This window comes from Borostomias antarcticus (assembly GCF_949987555.1).
Source record: "Borostomias antarcticus genome assembly, chromosome: 9".
Classification (NCBI taxonomy): domain Eukaryota; kingdom Metazoa; phylum Chordata; class Actinopteri; order Stomiiformes; family Stomiidae; genus Borostomias; species Borostomias antarcticus.
This window is the reverse complement of record NC_140242.1, coordinates 23,154,442-23,175,440: the sequence shown is the minus strand read 5'-3', so window position 1 is coordinate 23,175,440 and position 20,999 is coordinate 23,154,442. Positions and strand designations below refer to the sequence as shown.

The 20,999-nt window shown below is 42.1% G+C and overlaps 1 protein-coding gene across 1 annotated transcript in view; it reads right to left on the bottom strand.

Moving 5' to 3' along the window:
• Positions 1–981: 981 nt before the first annotated feature.
• Positions 982–20,999, bottom strand: part of LOC311312908 (conserved oligomeric Golgi complex subunit 3-like) — a gene marked incomplete at its 5' end in the record, with an annotated part of 25,140 nt that continues 5,122 nt past the window's right edge. Inside the window, 19 exons of the mRNA XM_084442916.1 lie at positions 982–2,289; positions 2,371–2,469; positions 2,749–2,876; positions 3,016–3,091; positions 3,462–3,596; positions 3,704–3,792; positions 4,282–4,402; positions 4,696–4,785; positions 5,015–5,136; positions 5,391–5,499; positions 5,598–5,758; positions 9,198–9,337; positions 18,031–18,122; positions 18,338–18,464; positions 18,586–18,620; positions 18,878–19,003; positions 19,096–19,188; positions 19,279–19,407; positions 19,517–19,682. Of these exons, the coding sequence (XP_084299042.1) occupies positions 2,260–2,289; positions 2,371–2,469; positions 2,749–2,876; positions 3,016–3,091; positions 3,462–3,596; positions 3,704–3,792; positions 4,282–4,402; positions 4,696–4,785; positions 5,015–5,136; positions 5,391–5,499; positions 5,598–5,758; positions 9,198–9,337; positions 18,031–18,122; positions 18,338–18,464; positions 18,586–18,620; positions 18,878–19,003; positions 19,096–19,188; positions 19,279–19,407; positions 19,517–19,682 (2,068 nt within the window). The 3' untranslated portion in view covers positions 982–2,259. The remainder of the gene's footprint in view (positions 2,290–2,370; positions 2,470–2,748; positions 2,877–3,015; positions 3,092–3,461; positions 3,597–3,703; positions 3,793–4,281; positions 4,403–4,695; positions 4,786–5,014; positions 5,137–5,390; positions 5,500–5,597; positions 5,759–9,197; positions 9,338–18,030; positions 18,123–18,337; positions 18,465–18,585; positions 18,621–18,877; positions 19,004–19,095; positions 19,189–19,278; positions 19,408–19,516; positions 19,683–20,999) is intronic.

The following is a 20,999-nucleotide window of genomic DNA, read 5'->3' as shown; positions in this document are numbered from 1 at the left end:
CAATGGATTTGAAATTGAATGATCAAAATATGCTTTTTCTCAGCTTTATTTTGAGGGTATTTATAATCCAAATCATGTGAACGGTGTAGGAATTACAAACAATTGTATACGTTGCTCCCCTTTTTTAAGGGACCAAAAGTAATTGGACAATTGGCTGATCAGCTGTTCCATGGCCAAGTGTATGTTATTCCCTTGTTATTTATTTTACAAGGAGCATATCAAGTCTAGAGTTCATTTTAAGTGTGGTACTGTACTTGCATTTGGAATCTGTTGCTGTCAACTCTCAATATGAAATCCAAAGCGCTGTCACTATCAGTGAAGCAAGACATCATTAGGCTGAAAAATCAAACACTTGCTGAAAACGAAAACTGAAGGGAAACCGCCCAAAGAACAAGCAGGAACTGAAGACAGTAGAGGCCTGGCAGAGCATCACCAGGGAAGAAACCCGGCGTCTGGTGATGTCTTTGGGTTCCAGACTTCAGGCTGTCATTGACTGCAAAGGACTTGCAATGACAAAATCACAATTTGATTCATGATTATATTAGTTTGTGCAATTACTTTTGATCCCTTAAAAAGGGGGATACCACTGTATCTACAATTTGGATGTAAATATCCTCAAATTAAAGCTGAATGTCTGCACTTAAAGCACATATTTAATGTTTCATTTAAAATCAATTGTGATCGTGTACAGAACCAAAATGATGAAGATTCTGTCAATGTCTAAATATTTATGGACCTAACTGTACTCTTTATTTTCCATTAAATCCTGTGTTATTGAATAGTATAGAGAAATACATGCATATCAGATGTTCATCCTTTTTATTGGTGATAAGGAAGTGGGACGTGATAATAGTTTGAACTATTCACAATTTTAAACAGAAGATGCCCAAGCAAATGTTTTGATTCATTTTATAGTATCTTTCTTATTCATATACAGTTCAAAACCGCTTAGAGTCAAAGGTCCATGTTAAAACAGCCATTCAGAGGAATCCCAAATACAAAAGAAAAGGTATAAAACATTAATATTTCAGGGTCTTTTTTACATAATATGCAAGAACTTAACAAAAACATTCACAAACAGCCCATGGAAGAATCTTTTGAAAAACAGTTGACATGGACTAAAACCACTGGAAAGTTCCAAACCTACAAACAGAGAGAGACCTTGTTAAACCGAAGAGCACAGCGACACATGCATCACAGGGATCAACCACACAGGTACAGAGAGAGAGAGAGAGAGAGAGAGAGGGCTTAGGCTTACAGGGGAATTGGATTTATTTTCGCAGCTTGTTTTCTTGCTGTCCTTCGAAATCCATTACGGAAAATGACAATGGCATTCGAGTGGCAGCCCCTCATTGCCCATTAGCTGCAATACTTGGTGGAGGAACAAGCCTTAGTGTCTCTATGAGCCTGGCTGGAGTGTCCTCATCTCAGCCCTGTTTCTCCTCAGCGTGCTGGCTCATTTCCTTTCACTCTGAACATTTTCATAATGTTAAGAGAAACACTTTTGATACAATAACACCATGGATCTGCCACACGTTAAAAGCAAGCCCAGCCCCTGCACCAAGCCAGCTGGCCGAGACCGGCACCAAAATAAATTCTACTCTCCATTTCCCCACTCATGCTCTCTGGATGATGAAGTGAGCCCCAGCGCGCTCGGAGCTGCTGCGTGACTGTCTGGGGTGGTAACACTGGCATGATGGAGGATCTCTGTCCCTCTGCTGCCTTACCAACATGGCCAGAGGGGCCAGAGAGCAGCTCAGACAGTCCTATGGCTGTGGTTGAGGAACCAGAGACCAGCTAAGACAGTCCTATGGGTGTGGTTGAGGGCCCAGAGACCAGCTAAGACAGTCCTATGGTTACGGTTGAGGGCCCAGAGACCAGCTCAGACAGTCCTATGGGTGTGGTTGAGGGCCCAGAGAGCAGCTCAGACAGTCCTATGGGTGTGGTTGAGGGCCCAGAGAGCAGCTCAGACAGTCCTATGGCTGTGGTTGAGGGCCCAGAGAGCAGCTCATTATGGCTGTGGTTGAGGGCCCAGAGAGCAGCTCATTATGGCTGTGGTTGAGGGCCAAGACACCAGATTATTATGGCTGCGGATGAGGGGCCAGACACCAGCTCATTATGGCTGCGGATGAGGGGCCAGACACCAGCTCAGACAGTCCTGTGGCTGTGGTTGCCTCTCCCTGTCCTTAAGCTGGAGGAACACTGCCGTCCTGCTGTCCACAGAGGGCTCCGCGCCTTCATCTGACCACTGCCGGCGGGCTACTTGTTCACAGACAGCAGGAGGTTAATCTGAAAAGAAGTCACAGCGGGCGCTCACCTCACTGAACAACGTCCACCAAGATTTGACTGTCCGTGTAGTTGGACGCTCACCTGTTCCATGGAGGGGCTTGCGATGATCTGAAGGTCCTCCACGCTGTACTCCTCTTGCAGCGCAGCGTGCAGCCTCTGGAACACCAGCTGGACGTTGTTCTGAGGAAGAGACAGTGTTCAGTTAAGAGAGTGCTGGGAGGAATTTAGGTCCACCCCTTACTTCCTTTGTTTCCGTGTCGGCCGTGCCACATTTTCATTCGTATTCAACTAGGCTAGCACTTAAGATCGCAGGGAGCGCGACGATTTCTCTATTATCAGGAGAGAAGATGATGATTTAAGTGTCCCGTGCTGAATGTGTGGTGGGATTTTGTGGGATAACAAAGAGATGCAGGAGAGCTGAGGAGAATAGAGAATCTGTCACTGCTGTCTGCTACCCACCCTGACAGGCTTGAAGAGAATGAACTCTGTTTCCCTGTTGGTCAGGTACAAGGACAAGCTCTGTAGTGTGCTCGGCAGTTTGCTCTTCATCACCCGGTAGGTAGCCATCACTATGTCATTGATCTTGGCTAAAAGGGGAGACACACACACACACACACACACACACACAAAATGTTTTTCAGAGCCGAGCCTTCTAGCATGTTAACATGATTAGTGGTTTTGCTGAAATATGACGCCACCCTTGTGGCACCCAGAGATGAATCTCACCCGGCTGTGCCCAAGGTTGCTGGGTGAGGCTGTATGTGGGACCACCTTGGATGGCCATGGTTTTCAGGGCTGAAACCTGCACGGGGAGACCACCATGCCACATTGCAGTCAGCCACAGAAGGCAACAATCTGACCAATCGCAGTCCTTACAGTAGACAGAGAAAGACACATGCTTAACTATACAGTCCATTTTCAGTAAAACGTGAAGACAGAATTAAAAATAGAAAAGGCATTGATGGGTTGTTACATTCAGTTGAATAGATTAGAATAACCAAAAGAATAAACGTGAATGGCCTTTTCTTTCTTTTCATAAATGCACAACACGGTAACCTTTAGGGAATGGGTGAATAGCCAATCAAAGGCAGACAAAGACAGCCCAAGGTCAGTTTTGTGCAGTCTGAGCCTGAGGCTCTGTCTGCCTCCTCGCTTTCTGACAGGTGAGCTACCTTGGTGAGAAACTCCTCCAGGTTCCCCGCAAAGAGCTGAGTCTGCTGCTGGATGAACTGCTCACAGCTGAACTTCAGGTGTCGGTCCACATCCTTCTTAGAGTCGATGTAGTGCTCCTTGATCTCTGGCGTTCCCTGGGGGGCATGGATAACAGATGGGGTTTTCTGGAAGGTTCTTCAGGACAGGAGACATCCCCATGTTACACCCAGTATATGATGTGGGGAGAAAAGAAACACACCACCTCTAAGAGAAATTCAAGGATGGCGTTGTGGCTGTTAAATCTGAATAATTTGGGAAAATCCCTGGGGTTGAAGATTTTGAAGGCAGCATCTGAACAAAAAGATACAGAGATTAAGATCTTGCTTGACAAGGGTTACAGTGCCCTCTAGTGTCACACTGAAATATGACCTTGACTGATATGAAAAATGGGGGGATGTCTGCCTGAAAGCAAGCCATGAGTAATGGTTCATAATTGTCTCATTAAATTTTTACACTATACATTGGCTAGTTTTTATTTTTATAGTTAGCTATTTATAGTTTTAATTAACAGTATTAGTTATTTACTAAACATGTTTCACTTGAAATTGCTATTGTTGTATTGTGTGCACGTATGTATGCTATGTTTTTTTATGACTGTTAATGGTTGTTGTGCTTGTATTGTATTTGTGCTGTAATGTGCTTGTATTTGTGCTGTAATGCCCAAATTTCCCACCTGGGGATTATTAAAGTCCATCTTATCTTAATATTGAGAATATTGCCTAATGACTGGATTCACTCAGCTAAATGACATGCTGGTCTCTTCACCCCGAGTGAACTCACCTCGGGTTTTCCTCAGGTCCATGGAGATTTCTTTGATGGCAAAGTCAGCATGGAAGGGCGCAATCTGTTCCCTCATTATCAGCAGGTGCTTGATCAGAAACAGCTGTCCATCTACCTGCGTCTGCAAAAAGATGAAACCACAGAGCAACTCATGGATAATGGACAACGGATATATGCAAAGTCAAGGTAATAAATTCAGCAAAAAAAACTTAACCTACACAGACCTGATTATGGAATTAAGTCATAACTGCTAGGAGTGACTCGAGTCTCTGTGAACAGGGCCAGTGGGGATCTTTGAGTCTCAAAGACCAATTTCAAAAGTATAATCCTGTAGTTGTATCTTCCAGAAAGAAACATTACATGTAAAGCGTATAATACTTTGTGTTGTGTCTTAAAAAAAAAAGCAGTGCGAACCTTGTTTTTGAGGATGATGTCCGAGGCTTTCAGCAGGGACTGGATGCAGGCTGATAAAGCTTCTTGAGATAAACCCTGGAAGACTGCTCTCTGGAACACCACCAAACGACATCAATACAAAACGCACACACAGACATGGGAGATGCAGCAGAGATAGATAAGACACTAGACTAAATCATTTCACATCACAACTCTGGGGGATTGAGAGTCATACAAAATGAAATGCCAGGAAATATACAGTACATCCCTCATCAGATTCAGATCACGTTTAGACTCATCCTAGACTAAGAAAGGCGCTACCGGGCAGGTGGGGACTCACGTCTATGCACCTGTACAGCTTGGACAGGCAGACCAGCGTGCATCTGACTGTGGGGTACCACATCCCATGCAGGTAAGCAGGAGAGATGGACGCTTGCATGCATGATGATGACTCTACTACGCCTGTGAACAGAGGAGCAGAGAGAGAGAGAGAGAGAGAGAGAGAGAGAGACGTCATGCCAGGGAAGAAAAATACAGGTAGAAGGAAAAGTTGCACACATCCACCATTTTTAGATTGTGCTGGGATCAATAATACAGCATGACAAACAGAAAGGTGTCGTCTGGGGGAGAGCTTTGGCTCAATACGTCATGGAATAAATCTACTATACGACAGCGAGATACAGTGTGCAGATTCCTTTCTGTTTTTCAGCAAAAACTTGCGTTGCTGCCTCTCCTAGACTCTTGGTCCTCTAGCTGCACGTCAGAGAATGAGGACTCCTGTGACATCAGCATCATCTGCTCCTCTTTCAAACTCTGGGAGATTTTCTGGAAAGGAGAAAGAGAGGAGGAGAGAGGTTAGACTCGTCATGTCCCAATGCGTCCCGTTCTACACAGAGATGTGGTTCAGCGGACGGCAGGCCCACCTCCATCATCTCCAGCTTCTCAGGGTAGGCCAGGTCGCCGGGGGCGGGGCTGTAGCCCAGGATGTCAGTCTGGATGTAGGTGTGCGTCCTGTAGACAAGCCTCTCCTGGACATCCTCCAGCATCTGCTTTACCACCGCATCGAAAGCACCCAACTGAGCAGCTGCAGACACACACACACCAAAACCCGCCTTAATGCACACAATATTAGGAGGTAACTAGTCTGACTCTACGGATGTAGGTTTTGGGGATAAGCCTCGTCATTAGCCCAATAAGATTCAATCCAGACTACGTAAAACAACAACAACCTACTGTAGCAATCGCTCCGCCCAAGACGATTGTGATTGGTTTAAAGCCCCCCCCCTCACTCATTACCCTGAATGGTAATGAGTCCAGCCAGACCGCACAGCATAAACGAAGTGTGGAGATAGGTCTGGGTATGTGAGACTAGGAAGTTACCTTTCATTAATCAATATTTTCCAAGGTCAGTGTGCTTGTCTTGCTCAGGCCTGTACATAGGCTACAGTATATATGTTAAGGATGGGCACAGGTATTCGAATAACCAAACCGTTATTGTAAAACATTTTGTAATCGTGAGTGCAGCCTATTTTGAAGAAAAGAAAAAAATGGAGGCCTATTTAAAAAAAAAAAAATCTTTGATGAAATAGAATATTAAAACATATCCATTTGACTTCTATCCTAATGGTTGTTACATTTGAAATTACTGAATTGCTTATATGCCAAAGAAAAGTGAAAATGTGTGAAGTGTGTTGAGCTCACACAACTGGCAAAATGACAAGCACAAAGTGTGGTTGTATTGGTGCTGTACCACCAATCCTTGTGCTGACAATTAAAGTCGCCAGCATAGAGGCAGGGGTGAGGGAAGACTGGGAGATAAGATAGCTGTGTGTGCCCATCTCTAATATAGCTATGTGTGTGCCCATCTCTAATATAGCTGTGTGCCCATCTCTAATATAGCTGTGTGAGCCCATCTCTAATATAGCTGTGTGTGCCCATCTCTAATATAGCTGTGTGTGCCCATCTCTAATATAGCTGTGTGTGCCCATCTCTAATATAGCTGTGTGTGCCCATCTCTAATATAGCTGTGTGTACCCATCTCTAATATAGCTGTGTGTGCCCATCTCTAATATAGCTGTGTGCCCATCTCTAATATAGCTGTGTGCCCATCTCTAATATAGCTGTGTGTGCCCATCTCTAATATAGCTGTGTGTGCCCATCTCTAATATAGCTGTGTGTGCCCATCTCTAATATAGCTGTGTGTGCCCATCTCTAATATAGCTACGTGTGCCCATCTCTAATATAGCTGTCTGCCCATCTCTAATATAGCTGTGTGCCCATCTCTAATATAGCTATGTGTGCCCATCTCTAATATAGCTGTCTGCCCATCTCTAATATAGCTGTGTGTGCCCATCTCTAATATAGCTGTGTGTGCCCATCTCTAATATAGCTGTGTGTACCCATCTCTAATATAGCTGTCTGCCCATCTCTAATATAGCTGTGTGTGCCCATCTCTAATATAGCTGTGTGTGCCCATCTCTAATATAGCTGTGTGTACCCATCTCTAATATAGCTGTGTGTGCCCATCTCTAATATAGCTGTGTGCCCATCTCTAATATAGCTGTGTGCCCATCTCTAATATAGCTGTGTGTGCCCATCTCTAATATAGCTGTGTGTGCCCATCTCTAATATAGCTGTGTGCCCATCTCTAATATAGCTGTGTGCCCATCTCTAATATAGCTATGTGTGCCCATCTCTAATATAGCTATGTGTGCCCATCTCTAATATAGCTGTGTGTGCCCATCTCTAATATAGCTGCATGTGCCCATCTCTAATATAGCTGTGTGTCCATCTCTAATAAAGCTGTGTGCCCATCTCTAATATAGCTATGTGTGCCCATCTCTAATATAGCTGTGTGTCCATCTCTAATATAGCTGTGTGTGCCCATCTCTAATATAGCTGTGTGCCCATCTCTAATATAGCTGTGTGCCCATCTCTAATATAACTGTGTCCATCTCTAATATAGCTGTGTGTGCCCATCTCTAATATAACTGTGTGTGCCCATCTCTAATATAGCTGTGTGTGCCCATCTCTAATATAGCTGCATGTGCCCATCTCTAATATAGCTGTGTGCCCATCTCTAATATAGCTATGTGTGCCCATCTCTAATATAGCTGTGTGCCCATCTCTAATATAGCTGTGTGCCCATCTCTAATATAGCTACGTGTGCCCATCTCTAATATAGCTGTGTGTGCCCATCTCTAATATAACTGTGTGCCCATCTCTAATATAGCTGTCTGCCCATCTCTAATATAGCTGTGTGTGCCCATCTCTAATATAGTGATGTGTGCCCATCCCTAATATAGCTGTGTCCATCTCTAATATAGCTGTGTGTGCCCATCTCTAATATAGCTATGTGTGCCCATCTCTAATATAGCTACGTGTGCCCATCTCTAATATAGCTGTGTGTGCCCATCTCTAATATAACTACGTGTGCCCATCTCTAATATAGCTGTGTGTGCCCATCTCTAATATAACTGTGTGCCCATCTCTAATATAACTGTGTGCCCATCTCTAATATAGCTGTGTGCCCATCTCTAATATAACTGTGTGCCCATCTCTAATATAGCTGTGTGCCCATCTCTAATATAACTGTGTGCCCATCTCTAATATAGCTGTGTGCCCATCTCTAATATAGCTGTGTGTGCCCATCTCTAATATAGCTGTGTGTACCCATCTCTAATATAACTGTGTGCCCATCTCTAATATAGCTGTGTGCCCATCTCTAATATAACTGTGTGCCCATCTCTAATATAGCTGTGTGTGCCCATCTCTAATATAGCTGTGTGTACCCATCTCTAATATAACTGTGTGCCCATCTCTAATATAGCTGTGTGCCTATCTCTAATATAACTGTGTGCCCATCTCTAATATAGCTGTGTGCCCATCTCTAATATAGCTGTGTGTGCCCATATCTAATATAGCTGTGTGTGCCCATCTCTAATATAACTGTGTGCCCATCTCTAATATAGCTGTGTGTGCCCATCTCTAATATAGCTGTGTGTGCCCATCTCTAATATAGCTGTGTGCCCATCTCTAATATAGCTGTGTGTACCCATCTCTAATATAACTGTGTGCCCATCTCTAATATAGCTGTGTGCCCATCTCTAATATAACTGTGTGCCCATCTCTAATATAACTGTGTGCCCATCTCTAATATAGCTGTGTGCCCATCTCTAATATAACTGTGTGCCCATCTCTAATATAGCTGTGTGCCCATCTCTAATATAACTGTGTGCCCATCTCTAATATAGCTGTGTGCCCATCTCTAATATAGCTGTGTGTGCCCATCTCTAATATAGCTGTGTGTACCCATCTCTAATATAGCTGTGTGTGCCCATCTCTAATATAGCTGCGTGTGCCCATCTCTAATATAGCTGCGTGTGCCCATCTCTAATATAACTGTGTGCCCATCTCTAATATAACTGTGTGTGCCCATCTCTAATATAACTGTGTGCCCATCTCTAATACTGTATAGCCTCTTTGCAGTATACAGTAGATGTTCTTTCAGGGGTGAGCAGTACCATTGTTGTGGACGTGGTCCTCCAGCATCTCATTCTTGAGGATGCCGCAGAGCTCCGACAGGGTCTCTAGGTGGACGACGTGGATGATGAGGGGCCGCAGGACGTCGTATAGAGACAGACACAGCTTCTCCAGCAGCTCGCTGGGAGGGAGACAAACCACACTCTCCGTTATTTACCCTCATTCACCACTTCATCCGAGGACACCCAGCCATATCCATACCAGTCTCTTGTTTTACTGCATAAGAGTGGCTCCTACTGGTTCAGTGAGTATTACAATATACAGATATTAGTGGAGGGCCTTAAGGATATTTTCATGAAAATTCGTGCAAAAGCGCCAAATTTGGACCAGGTGAAGCCCAGGGCATTCTCTAATGATTTTGCGAGCCGGCCTGGGTCACTATGGCAGCCAAATCCAAAATGGCCACCACCTGAAAAAGGTTTTGAGCTGGGGGGGCGAGGCAGACACTTTCTTGTGGTGCCCCCCATCAGTAGCTGCGATCAACCACCGTATGCAAAGAAAAGTCTGTCAACTGATAGCAACCACAAGAGTTACCGTCCAATCTCTCTGTTATGTATCCCCTTCAAGATCCTCCAGTGTCTCATCTCATCTAAGAAGCTACAAATGCAAACTCAGTGTCTATTCTATGTTTTGTGAGCATTAGAAACACGTTGGAAGATTATGTTTATGAGTGAATGTACATGGACCACTAATTTCCAAGATCGTGGTTACCAGAAACTGAGTTTTACCATAACTTTTCACTCTTTATGACTCTATTTTACTGTTTTTGAGCATTAGAAACACATTGGAATACTCAGATGTATGACAATCTATCTAGAACACCCTAATTTGCATATTACAAATAGGGTCACTATCCCAAAAATTCCCCATTACCCTGACAGAAGTCTTCACAGAGGAGATGGAGAAGAGCCAGTATCAGACTTCACAGATACTGTACGTGTATGTGTGTGTGTGTGTGTGTGTGTGTGTGGTCAGCTTCCACCTACACCAGCTCTGTTGGACATCAACAGAAGGTGAAGGTGCTGGGACCGCAGGGACAGCACACTGGTCAAACAGGCTGTTGGATTTAGAACCAGACAATAGAACAGTCCATCCTCTAATCCCATCTCCCAGCTTTTACCATAAAGGTCTGAGTAAAAAACACACTCAGCCACTTAACTATGCACTCCACAATAAATCACTTCTTTAGCTGGTACATTTATGGGCTCTACAGAAGCAGTTCCTCACGCACAATTGCACAGGCAGGCTCCTGGGTACAATATATATACAGTACTCCCCCCAAAACTGGTGCTGGACCAAAAAAGACTAAAGGATAACAAGGGATATCGCCAATTACATCTTGCCCCAGATTGCCACGACCCCAGATGCCCCCCTGACTCCATGTTCTCCCAACATCAGGGTCACATACCTGGTTACCTCTGGGTAAACTAGCTGCAAGCAAAGAAATAGACAAAGTCCAAGAAACTTTTCAATTATTACTAAATAGACAGAAAAATAACTGCACATGCCTACCTATTTAGTAAAGAGATATGCAAAATGGTAATATTGATTTATCAATTCACCATTTGAGTTTAGAAATTAAAGTACAGGTTCAGAATTTAGCATTATTATAAGCCATGTTAAAAGGTTATTTACGATCATATACAATGGCCAATATCAACGTTTTGTCAAACTTTGGCTGTCTTTGAAAACGAGAGTTTATGGATTTTAGGGATTTTGTCTATGCACCTGCAGGTATGGAGCCAATGAGTATGTTAGCGGCGACGGGCTATATCACAAAAGTGCACCGTTTGACAAAACTTTGATATCGGCCGTTGTATATGATCATAAATAACCTTATAAAATGGCTTATAATGCTAAATTCTGAACCTGTCCTTTAAGAAAAAAAAAACTTTCGACAGCGTTGACAGAGCTCTGACAGCGTTGACAGAGCTCCAGGGGGCTCGCGCACTTGCTATGTCAAGTCAAGGGAATAAAACAGCTGACTTTGTCAGCAGGCAGTCAATAATGGGAGTTGCAGAACATATTCTACACAGTAGGAAAGCACAAAATCTCCTCTTTCAAACGTCAGCAATAACCTGTGTAAAGGCCACTTCTACCGAAAATACCGGAGCATATGTCACACATTACTGTAAATCCAATGCAGTTACGCAGAGCCTTGCAGCCCAGGTACAAATATAATAAAGGAAAATATAAATATAATAATAGTCCCTTGTGAATAGAGCTTTACTACTGTAGGCCTACAAGCCAATACATACCCAACACTATGAAACAACAATTCAGCTAGTAGCCTACTTTTGACATAGCAAACATACACCACATCTCTCTGTAGACCTACACATTAATTTTATTAAGTTGTCTACAGACAGCCACTGCTATATCTCCCCCAAAGCAACATTAACATTTCATATCATTAGGGCTCTGTAATTTGCACTCTTCAGCATTAGCGAGCAATATTCCTGCTGCAAAGTCGACCTAATGACTTAATGGCATACTTTGTATTAAGTTTCTTATTGTTATTGAGGTCGTTACATACTGTTTGACATTGATCTTCAGCCTCCATTCTTCCAAGCTAAAATTTCAACAGGCTGCATCTGCCCAACGCAATAGACCTTTCCTATTCAGGTGGCAAGTTCCCCCCTCTAGTTAGGGGCCAGGCAGCGTAGCTGCCGGAACCCTATTGTATTTGCCTATATTATTATTATTAGGGGCCAGGCAGCGTAGCTGCCGGAACCCTATTGTATTTGCCTATATTATTATTATTATTATTATTATAATTATTATTATTCTCCATCTTCCACTGAAGTCTAACTTCCCGTGGACAAAAAATCACCAAAATTTGCACAAAGCTCCAGTCCTATACCCAAAGTCCTCAACCTGCATTGTAGGTCAATAAACCTGAAGGTGGCGCTACAGCAACAGTCTAAAGTTTAAAACTTTAAAAAAATCATAACAAATCAGCCATAGGTGCTATCACTGTAAAACCACCACGTGAATGTAGTCCCAAGTGAGACAAAACTTTCATACGCTTTGACCTTGCAGGAATTTTGAAGTCCATCACTCTGATTTCTTCATAAACTGTAAAACCTATCAAACCTATCTCCTCCCACATTTTTTGTTCAATTGACACCAAAATCGATCTACTGTATCTTCAGACTGTCCTTACCAAACGATCCTCACAGATTTTTGAAATATGAAAAATAGAGCCTACAGCACTTCAAAAAGTTTTACTGTTAACAGTTCTGTATACAGTTCCTATTAATTCTCGCCAAATCAATGTCTGATCATCCTCATAAAAAGTGACAACATTGGCCACATATTCAAGATGTAGTATGATTTTTTTCAGAATTCTATCTCAAAAATTGAATTTTTTAAAATATGTTTAATTCTGTCCTCTGAAACCAACACTTCATACAGAGAAAACTACGTTACCCACAATCCAACGCAAGCTCCACGAATCTGAGACATCGCTGTTGGCAACCCTACCCAACCCCCGCCGAGGATTACAAATGACTAAATCGATTGATTGGCAACTGACTGAGTACACAGCTGCTGAAGTTAATGTTCAATTATGAAAAAAAAAAGCTAACAAAACCTGTAACCCACATTTTTCAATCAATTAATACTAAAGTTGCTACACTGGATCTTCAAACTGTCATTCACAAACTCATTGACCAGATTATTGAATTATCAAAATTGAGCTTACAATGCATTAAAATGTTTTACTTATTATTATTATTCTCCATCTTCCACTGAAGTCTAACTTCCTGTGGACAAAAAATCACAAAAATGTGCACATAGCTCCAGTACTAAACCCAAAGTCCTCAACCTGCATTGTAGGTCAATAAAGCTGAAGGTGGCGCTACAGCAAAAGTCTAAAGTTTAAAACTTTAAAAAATCATAACAAATCAGCCATAGGTGCCATCACAGTAAAACCACCACGTGAATGTAGGCCCAAGTGAGACAAAACTTTCATACACTCTGACCTTGCAGGAATTCTGATTATTATTATTCTCCATCTTCCACTGAAGTCTAACTTCCCGTGGACAAAAAATCACCAAAATTTGCACATAGCTCCAGTACTATACCCAAAGTCCTCAACCTGCATTGTAGGTCAATAAACCTGAAGGTGGCGCTACAGCAACAGGCTAAAGTTTAAAACTTTAAGAAATCATAACAAATCAGCCATAGGTGCTATCACTGTAAAACCACCACGTGAATGTAGGCCCAAGTGAGACAAAACTTTCATACGCTTTGACCTTGCAGGAATTTTTAAGTCCATCACTCTGATTTCTTCATAAACTGTTAAACCTATCAAACCTATCTCCTCCCACATTTTTAGTTCAATTGACACCAAAATTGATCTACTGTATCTTCAGACTGTCCTTACCAAACGATCCTCACAGATTTTTGAAATATGAAAAATTGAGCCCACGGCACATCAAAAAGTTTTACTGTTAACAGTTCTGTATATAGTTCCTATTAATTCTCGCCAAATCAATGTCTGATCATCCTCATAAAAAGTGACAACATTAGCCACATATCCAAGATGTAGTATGATTTCTTTCGGAATTTTATCTCAAAAATTGATTTTTTTAAAATATGTTTAATTCTGTCCTCTGAAACCAACACTTCATACAGAGAAAACTACGTTACCCACAATCCAACGCAAGCTCCACGAATCTGAGACATCGCTGTTGGCAACCCTACCCCACCCCCGCCGAAGATTACAATGACTAAATCGATTGATTGGCAACTGACTGAGTACACAGCTGCTGAAGTTAATGTTCAATTATGAAGAAAAGCAAACAAAACCTGTAAAAATTAATAAACATATCTCATCCAACATTTTCCAATCAATTAACACCAAACTTGCTACACTGGATCTTCAGACTGTAATTCACAAACTCATTGACCATTGTTGAATTATCAAAATCGAGCTTACAACGCATCAAAATGTTTTACAAATGTTTTACGATACGAATGTACAAAATGAACATTGGAATGTCAACTTTCTTGTTGTCCTATTCTCTCGCTTATTGCTCCTAAACTTGTCGGAAATTGCCTGGCCCCGCCTCATCGCTGCGAAGCAGCTTTAATTACTGTTGCTATGCCCCACAAGCTTTGGAGATAATACAATGTTCACTGAACAGCACATACCTGATGATTCTCTCAAGGATTCCTGACAATATTGTTGTATGTTATTTGCCAAATGCCACTTGTCTAAGAGAGTTCTACAGAAACTCCAGAACTATTTTACATAAGGATATATCCATGAGATTTGGATTTCGAGTGGAGCAGGTGACAACATACGAGTTGATGCTAGGTGTTGGTAATCAATGCGTAAGGCACAGACGCCTTCAGACGATTCATTCTTAGAACATAAGCCTGTGAGAATGATCTGCTAGCTACGGACTAATTAGCTACTGTAGCTTTTTGTGTTGGTGCTGCTGCAAACTGCGTAGAGGGAGGCGTGGAGTATCATACAGCTTGTTTCCTTATAACATTATGGTACAGCAGCCTGCAGGTCGTTTTCTGTACGTTTTAAGAACAATTTTATTCAAACTTATGTCTAATCTATGAACACAACGCGGGACACGCTTTGTTTGTGGGACATCAGAGGCGTGGTCTTAAAAAATCAAGCAACCTTATTGGTGATTATTCTCCATGTGATTGACAGGTCGGAAAGGTCTATTAAAGGCTTCACCCGCCAAACACGATTTGATTTGAAAAACGTTCAAACCGCACTACCCAATGCGATGTGATTGGATAAAAACTTGAATAACAAATACATGCCCATGGTGTGGATGATTGGCTAAAAACATTTAACAAATCTACGCCCCTGGTGCAGATGACAGACAGAAGCGTTTATCTCTCTCTCGCCCCAGGGTCCTCTGGGCCCTCCGCACACAGTATACTGAGGCCCTTTCAGGGCGAAACGTTATGTATTTGATGGGTAAATAAAGCACATGACAGCAGTATACTATGTGTAGACATGTCCTTTTCTGTAAATTTCCACAATGTACTGTATATGCCCCCACTGTGCTGGCTGCAAACAGGTGAACAGCCCAATTAGAGCTACATTGTGTGGTGCAGGGCAAGCCAGCTGAATGTGGATGGAAGGCAGCTATTAGGCTCGACTGCTGGGATGCGATTGCTGCTTAATGGCCTCTCTCCCTCTCCTGCCTCCCCTCAGTCCACCCACCATCTCCCCTGTTGTTTTTCACAATATCAATCAGGCCAGAAGTTTAAAATGACACAGAATAATCACTACTCTGCTGCCTGGCTGAATACCCCTGCTGTCTCCAGTTAGGAGGTGAAAATATAAAATCTACCCTCTTTTTCTCACTTTTATACAAGCTCACAGGATGATATGGGTGAGACACGGCGAATGAAACAATGTAAGTTACACAAGTGTCATATTACACTGAACCTGGTTCCAAGTACAAACATACAATACAGGGCCTGAAAGGGCTCACATTGTAGGCTACACAACCACACTGTTTGAGCAGTTTATATGGGGCTGTATATTTAACATGTTAATTAGATCAATTAAGTATCCAAAAATTAATTAATTCATTTAAGTAACGCAATGTAATCGGGGGAAAAAAAATTGTTAACCGATTTTGCCCAATAAGCCCTGTGCACCAGCTCCACTACTTCCTGAAAGTCACTTGGCATCTTTATTTCCTGTCCTATATGATTGGATTAAGTGATTAATCAGGTGTGCGCTGGGTCTGCCGCACACCTGATTAATTACTTAATCCAATCATATAGGACAGGAAATCTAGATGCCAAGTGACTTTAGGGAAGTAGTGGAGCTGGTGCACAGGGCCTATGGACCCCGTAAGCTAAAGAGCAGGCAGCACAGAATGAGTAGGCTATGGCTACCACAGACAAATTAACAAATTCGGTCGCAAATGAATTGCTATAGACTGCAGGTCAATATGGTAGAAGACAAGGGCTTAATGGAAGCGTTGTAAATTCCGTCCTTTAATGCAGCTATAAGCCACCATCAAGAGGTAGAGATGGGACTGATCCGATCCAGTATCGGGATCGGGCTCCGATCCAGACGTGGTTCACGGATCACGTATCGGCCTGAGGTCGCCGATCCGCCTACCGATCCAGATGAAGTGAAAAAGCTCCAGTATTCTTTCATTCAATCATAGGCTAAAATTCACATTTCCCTCAGTCCAGTGTCTAGTTCACCAAACTAGCCCACCTTTCACACCGTTTGCTTACGTTTGCAAAACGTAAACGTTTGGTGCGAAAACTACAGAAGCCCTAAAGGGTTAAAAAAAAAAAAAAAACGGAGCTTTTTCTAAATGCATCTTGTTCCAACAACTTAGTAATTCGAGATACCCAAGTTATCCTCATACCAGAAGGGTGTTGGTGTGGATTTTATTTGGCGTTCTCTTTGATAAAACCTTACATTAAAAGGATTTGAAGCTGGACTCTTATTCCCTTTTATATTGATATATTATGCAAATCAGCCTGATAATTAAAATCTCTAAACGCCACCATTATTCAATTGTGTTGAGATTCATTTGATTAATTAATTACAGTTCATGTAATTAATTCGATTTATTTTTTAATCGATTGATAGCCCTAGTTTGAATATTGTTCACCTCTCCCCCCAGAACCCAAAATACGGGTATTGAACCAGCCGCCCTAGAAAATGAATGGGGGAATTCACATGAGCTGTATCAACAGGAATGGGTTCTACTCTTCCATTTATATAATTATTTTAATAAAAATGACATCTGTAAGATACATAGGTTGTTTGTTTGCACCAGTTTGATCTTAGCCCGTTCCTACTGCTCTAAACTCATTCTGGCTGAAAATGTATGTTAAATAAAATGTTTGGGATAATGGCCATATTGCTAATATGCTAATTAGAGTGCTCTAGATTGATTCAATCACAAATCTAACATGTCTCTAATGCTCAAAAAGCATAACACAGACACCAAGTTTACCAAGAGTCTAAATTGTGCTAAAACACATTTTCAGGTAGCTGCCATCTTGAAAATATGCAAATTAGGGTTCCAGACACACCCAATCATAAACATAAGCATTTCAACGTGTTTCTAATGGTCAAAAACCTCAAATAGACACAAGGTTTGCATCAGTCGCTCATCTGGTTCTAAAGTTATAACCAAAACCTTTTTTGGACGGCAGCCATATTGGATTTGGCTGCCATGGCGACCATGGGAGTCGCCAGCTCGGGCACTCTTCCTAAATCCTTAGAGAATATCCTGGGCTTCACCTGGGTGCTTTTAGCCTCCAAGTCCCTGGACTATATCCCGAGCAAATAATTTGGAAACTGTTCATGTGAGCCCAGCCTCATAAGCAAACATAGCAAAGCTTTAAAGTCCAGCTGAAACGGACATCTGAGATACCTGCTGTAGTTTGACGTATTTCCGACTCTAACAGGCTATAGGGGCGAGACATAACATTTAGAGGAATTTCACTGGAACGTTGACAATCTTTCGAGTTATTATAACTTGAGACAGATTTGATAGACAGATAGCGTTGATTGATGAGATTATTGGTTGACCTTGCTCTTGCATTGCTGACGTAAGCACTCGGGAGATTTTGTTTTACAGGAAGAAAAAAATCATAGGATTTGAGATAAGATTACAACGAAGCGGAAATTTGGAAAAATATTTGGCATATATTGTTAAATAGGTACACAAGGATGTGATCCAAAATCGAAAAAAAATAATAATTTTGATTTCATTGCCTCTTTAAGCCACGGTTACTTCCAGCTCTGATGCTGTGGGCATAGAGGAATGTGCTGATCAGGCGACTCACTCCAGTTTGTTTGTGTGTTTGGAGAATAACTCATTGTAGAGCTGGTGCTCATCCTGGCAGACATGAACCATGAAGGCACAACCACTGCGCACCTGAGAGAGAGGGAGGGAGGGAGAGGAAGAGAGAGATGGAGGGAGAGAGAGAGAGAGAGGAAGAGAGAGAGCAGGACAGACATGCTATCAGCAACTGCAGACACCATCAGTACCTTACACTGGAGCTCCAGTTATCAGTTCTACCTCTGCCAACCTGTCCATTCCTTTTAACACGAGCTTGGCTAGTGATGCAAGCCTGATGGTCTTTGCCTTACCAAAGCACAGTGGTCTCTGTTATTCTGGCTGGTCAGGTCTGTGATGGTGGAAGTGATGCTGGGACTGAGGAGCTGCTCTCTCTGGTCCAGGTAGCACTGGTGGATCTCATCTAGGAGCTTCTGGTACCTGCACACAACACAGAGTGAAGGGCAGTTACACACAGCAGGCAAGATGCACAGCACTTTTAAGCCATTTAGCATGAATGGACATACTTATTGTGGAATCTTCTCTGAATGGGTATACTTACTCTGGAATCTTCTCCTCCCGCTGCTCGATCAATGTCTGAAAGAAAACAGGATTTTATTTTCCAACCCTGAGAACATCAATAATGATTTACAACAAATCTGCACTGTACTAACTCGGACTTTGGGTGCAGCAATTCTGAACTTGACATAGTAGAGTGTGAAGGCATTGTCTGCATTTGCCAACCCTAGTGGATCCTGGAGAATATAACACCAGGCCAGACAGACAGGTGAAGACAAGGCATACATTTTGCTGTGAAATCATAATGTCATTAAGTCATTGGGATTCGGCCTCACCCTTTTTGTTAACTGGCTGGTGAGATTCTGCATAGTGTTCAGTGTATGGCTCTTCATGAAGTGCATTGCTTTGGAAAGAAACTGTTTAAAATTGGCTAGATACACTGGGTAGTCCTTAAAGTTTGGCTGTGGTAGACAAAAACAGGGATAAAAAGTGAGAGAAATTCAGTATGTTTGGCCTATAATTGCAACAATGGACAAATACGTTGACAACTTACATGGGAAAAAACATATTCTATACAGTCGTCCAGCTTTGAAAGCATTGGTATAAATCCTTCACTGTTTACAGAAAAGGTGGGTGAGTTCAATTTCTGCAAAGAGAAAGAGAAGAGACCGATAATTAATGTCTGTAACGCTTTAACTAGTCAAAGTTGTTGCCGATTGCAATGGAAGATAAGTACCGTGTTTATGTTTTCCAACTCATTGAAGTAGGACAGCTTCTGCTGTATGCTTTCAGCGAGATCCACGAGCTCAGACTGTTGAAGAGAAACAGTAACATCAGACTTTAGCCTGGCCTTGGCCTTCATACTCTTACAGTATGTACTGCGCAGACAAACACAGTGACACATTCTCTTGGCGCCAACATTCACCGTGACGATATTGCTATTGAAAATGACCTAGAGCACTTAAGCTGCCTACCTTCTCTTTCAAGAGTTGTTCACAGGCCTCATGTAGAGTCCCTGTCTTATTGGACACGAACAGGTACTGCTTCTGAAGGGAGTCCAGGTGCCCAAGGGCTGCATTGACGTCATTCAAGATGGCATCACATTGTTCCTGATAACAATTCAGATGGTCTCTGGTTCTTCTGTGGGAGAAACAGATATGGTGAGAATATTCTATTAGGCAATAGACAGGCCTACAGCATGTCTGGTCATTAAAAACACAACAAAAGGTACCCATGCGACCGATTATCATGTAAGTAACACAGTCTGTTACAATCTGTAAGTCAATGTTATTTGTTTTATTTCTATAGCATCATTCATACAAATCAATGTAGCACATAGTGCTTTACATTAAAAAAAAATAGATGGATAAAAACACAAATCAAACACAATGAAAACAGATTTAAAAGAAACCAAAATTAAAAGAATTAAACTTTTTTATTTTATTGAGAATAAATGAGTAGTAAAGGGAAAAAAGGATGAGTAGTAAAGGGAAAATGCATGTTTAGTCCTGTTTTAAGGATACTTATGATCATATACAATAGTTCAGATCAAAACGTTGACAAAATTAGCACTAATTAAGCATTCTACATCTGAGAGTTTGGATACTTGATTCTGATTGGCTAGCAGCCGCGGTAAAATACTTTGTAACCCACTGCTGTGACCGCATAACAATTAGTATTAATGCGCCGTCAATCTCATTGACGAGGCCATTGATAAAATCAAGCGGTAGGTTACTTTGCGTAGCAACCAGTCGCAGCAACCTCGCCTTTTTCGTATCCTATTACAATAACGCACTCATCAGTTCGACTCCAACACTTCCACACCCCTACCAGCAAAAACGAGTGCTCTGGAGAACTGTTTTAATAACTGCACCATGGCTGGAAATATTCAAATAAACGTGAACCACCCGAATTATGCCTTATGGCTTATGTGAACAAGGCCAACCCAAACAGGCGAGATAGCCTATGTTGCCTGGCAACCATTTAATTCAGAACTATAGCATATCGCGGAATATTTTGTAAATACTAAAATGATAAGAATGAAATAAATAAATGATTGAATGTTACTACTGAGTGTTTTTAGTAACCGTTGTAGAAAAGCAATTGACCACTCGAGGCAGTGGGTTTTACCACAGCTACGGGGGTTTTCTAACAACGCCCCGTAGCTGTGGTAAAATCCCCTGTAACCCACTGCCTCGAGTGGTCAATTGCTTAAATACCACAGTGTTCAGTGCAGTTTACTTGGACCAAGAAGTTGTTTCCCTATTAACCGAAAGTTCCATTGGTTCTATTGAAATGGTCTATAAAAACCCATCATCCACTCCTCTCTGCCTTCCAGTAAAAGCCCCCAGACAGACCCTCTCTAAACAACACGTGTGGTTGGTCTGCAAATCTCTCTAGGTGTACTAAATACAGCTGCGTCTTTCTCCTCTGTGTCACCTTTCTGTTCTCCTCAGA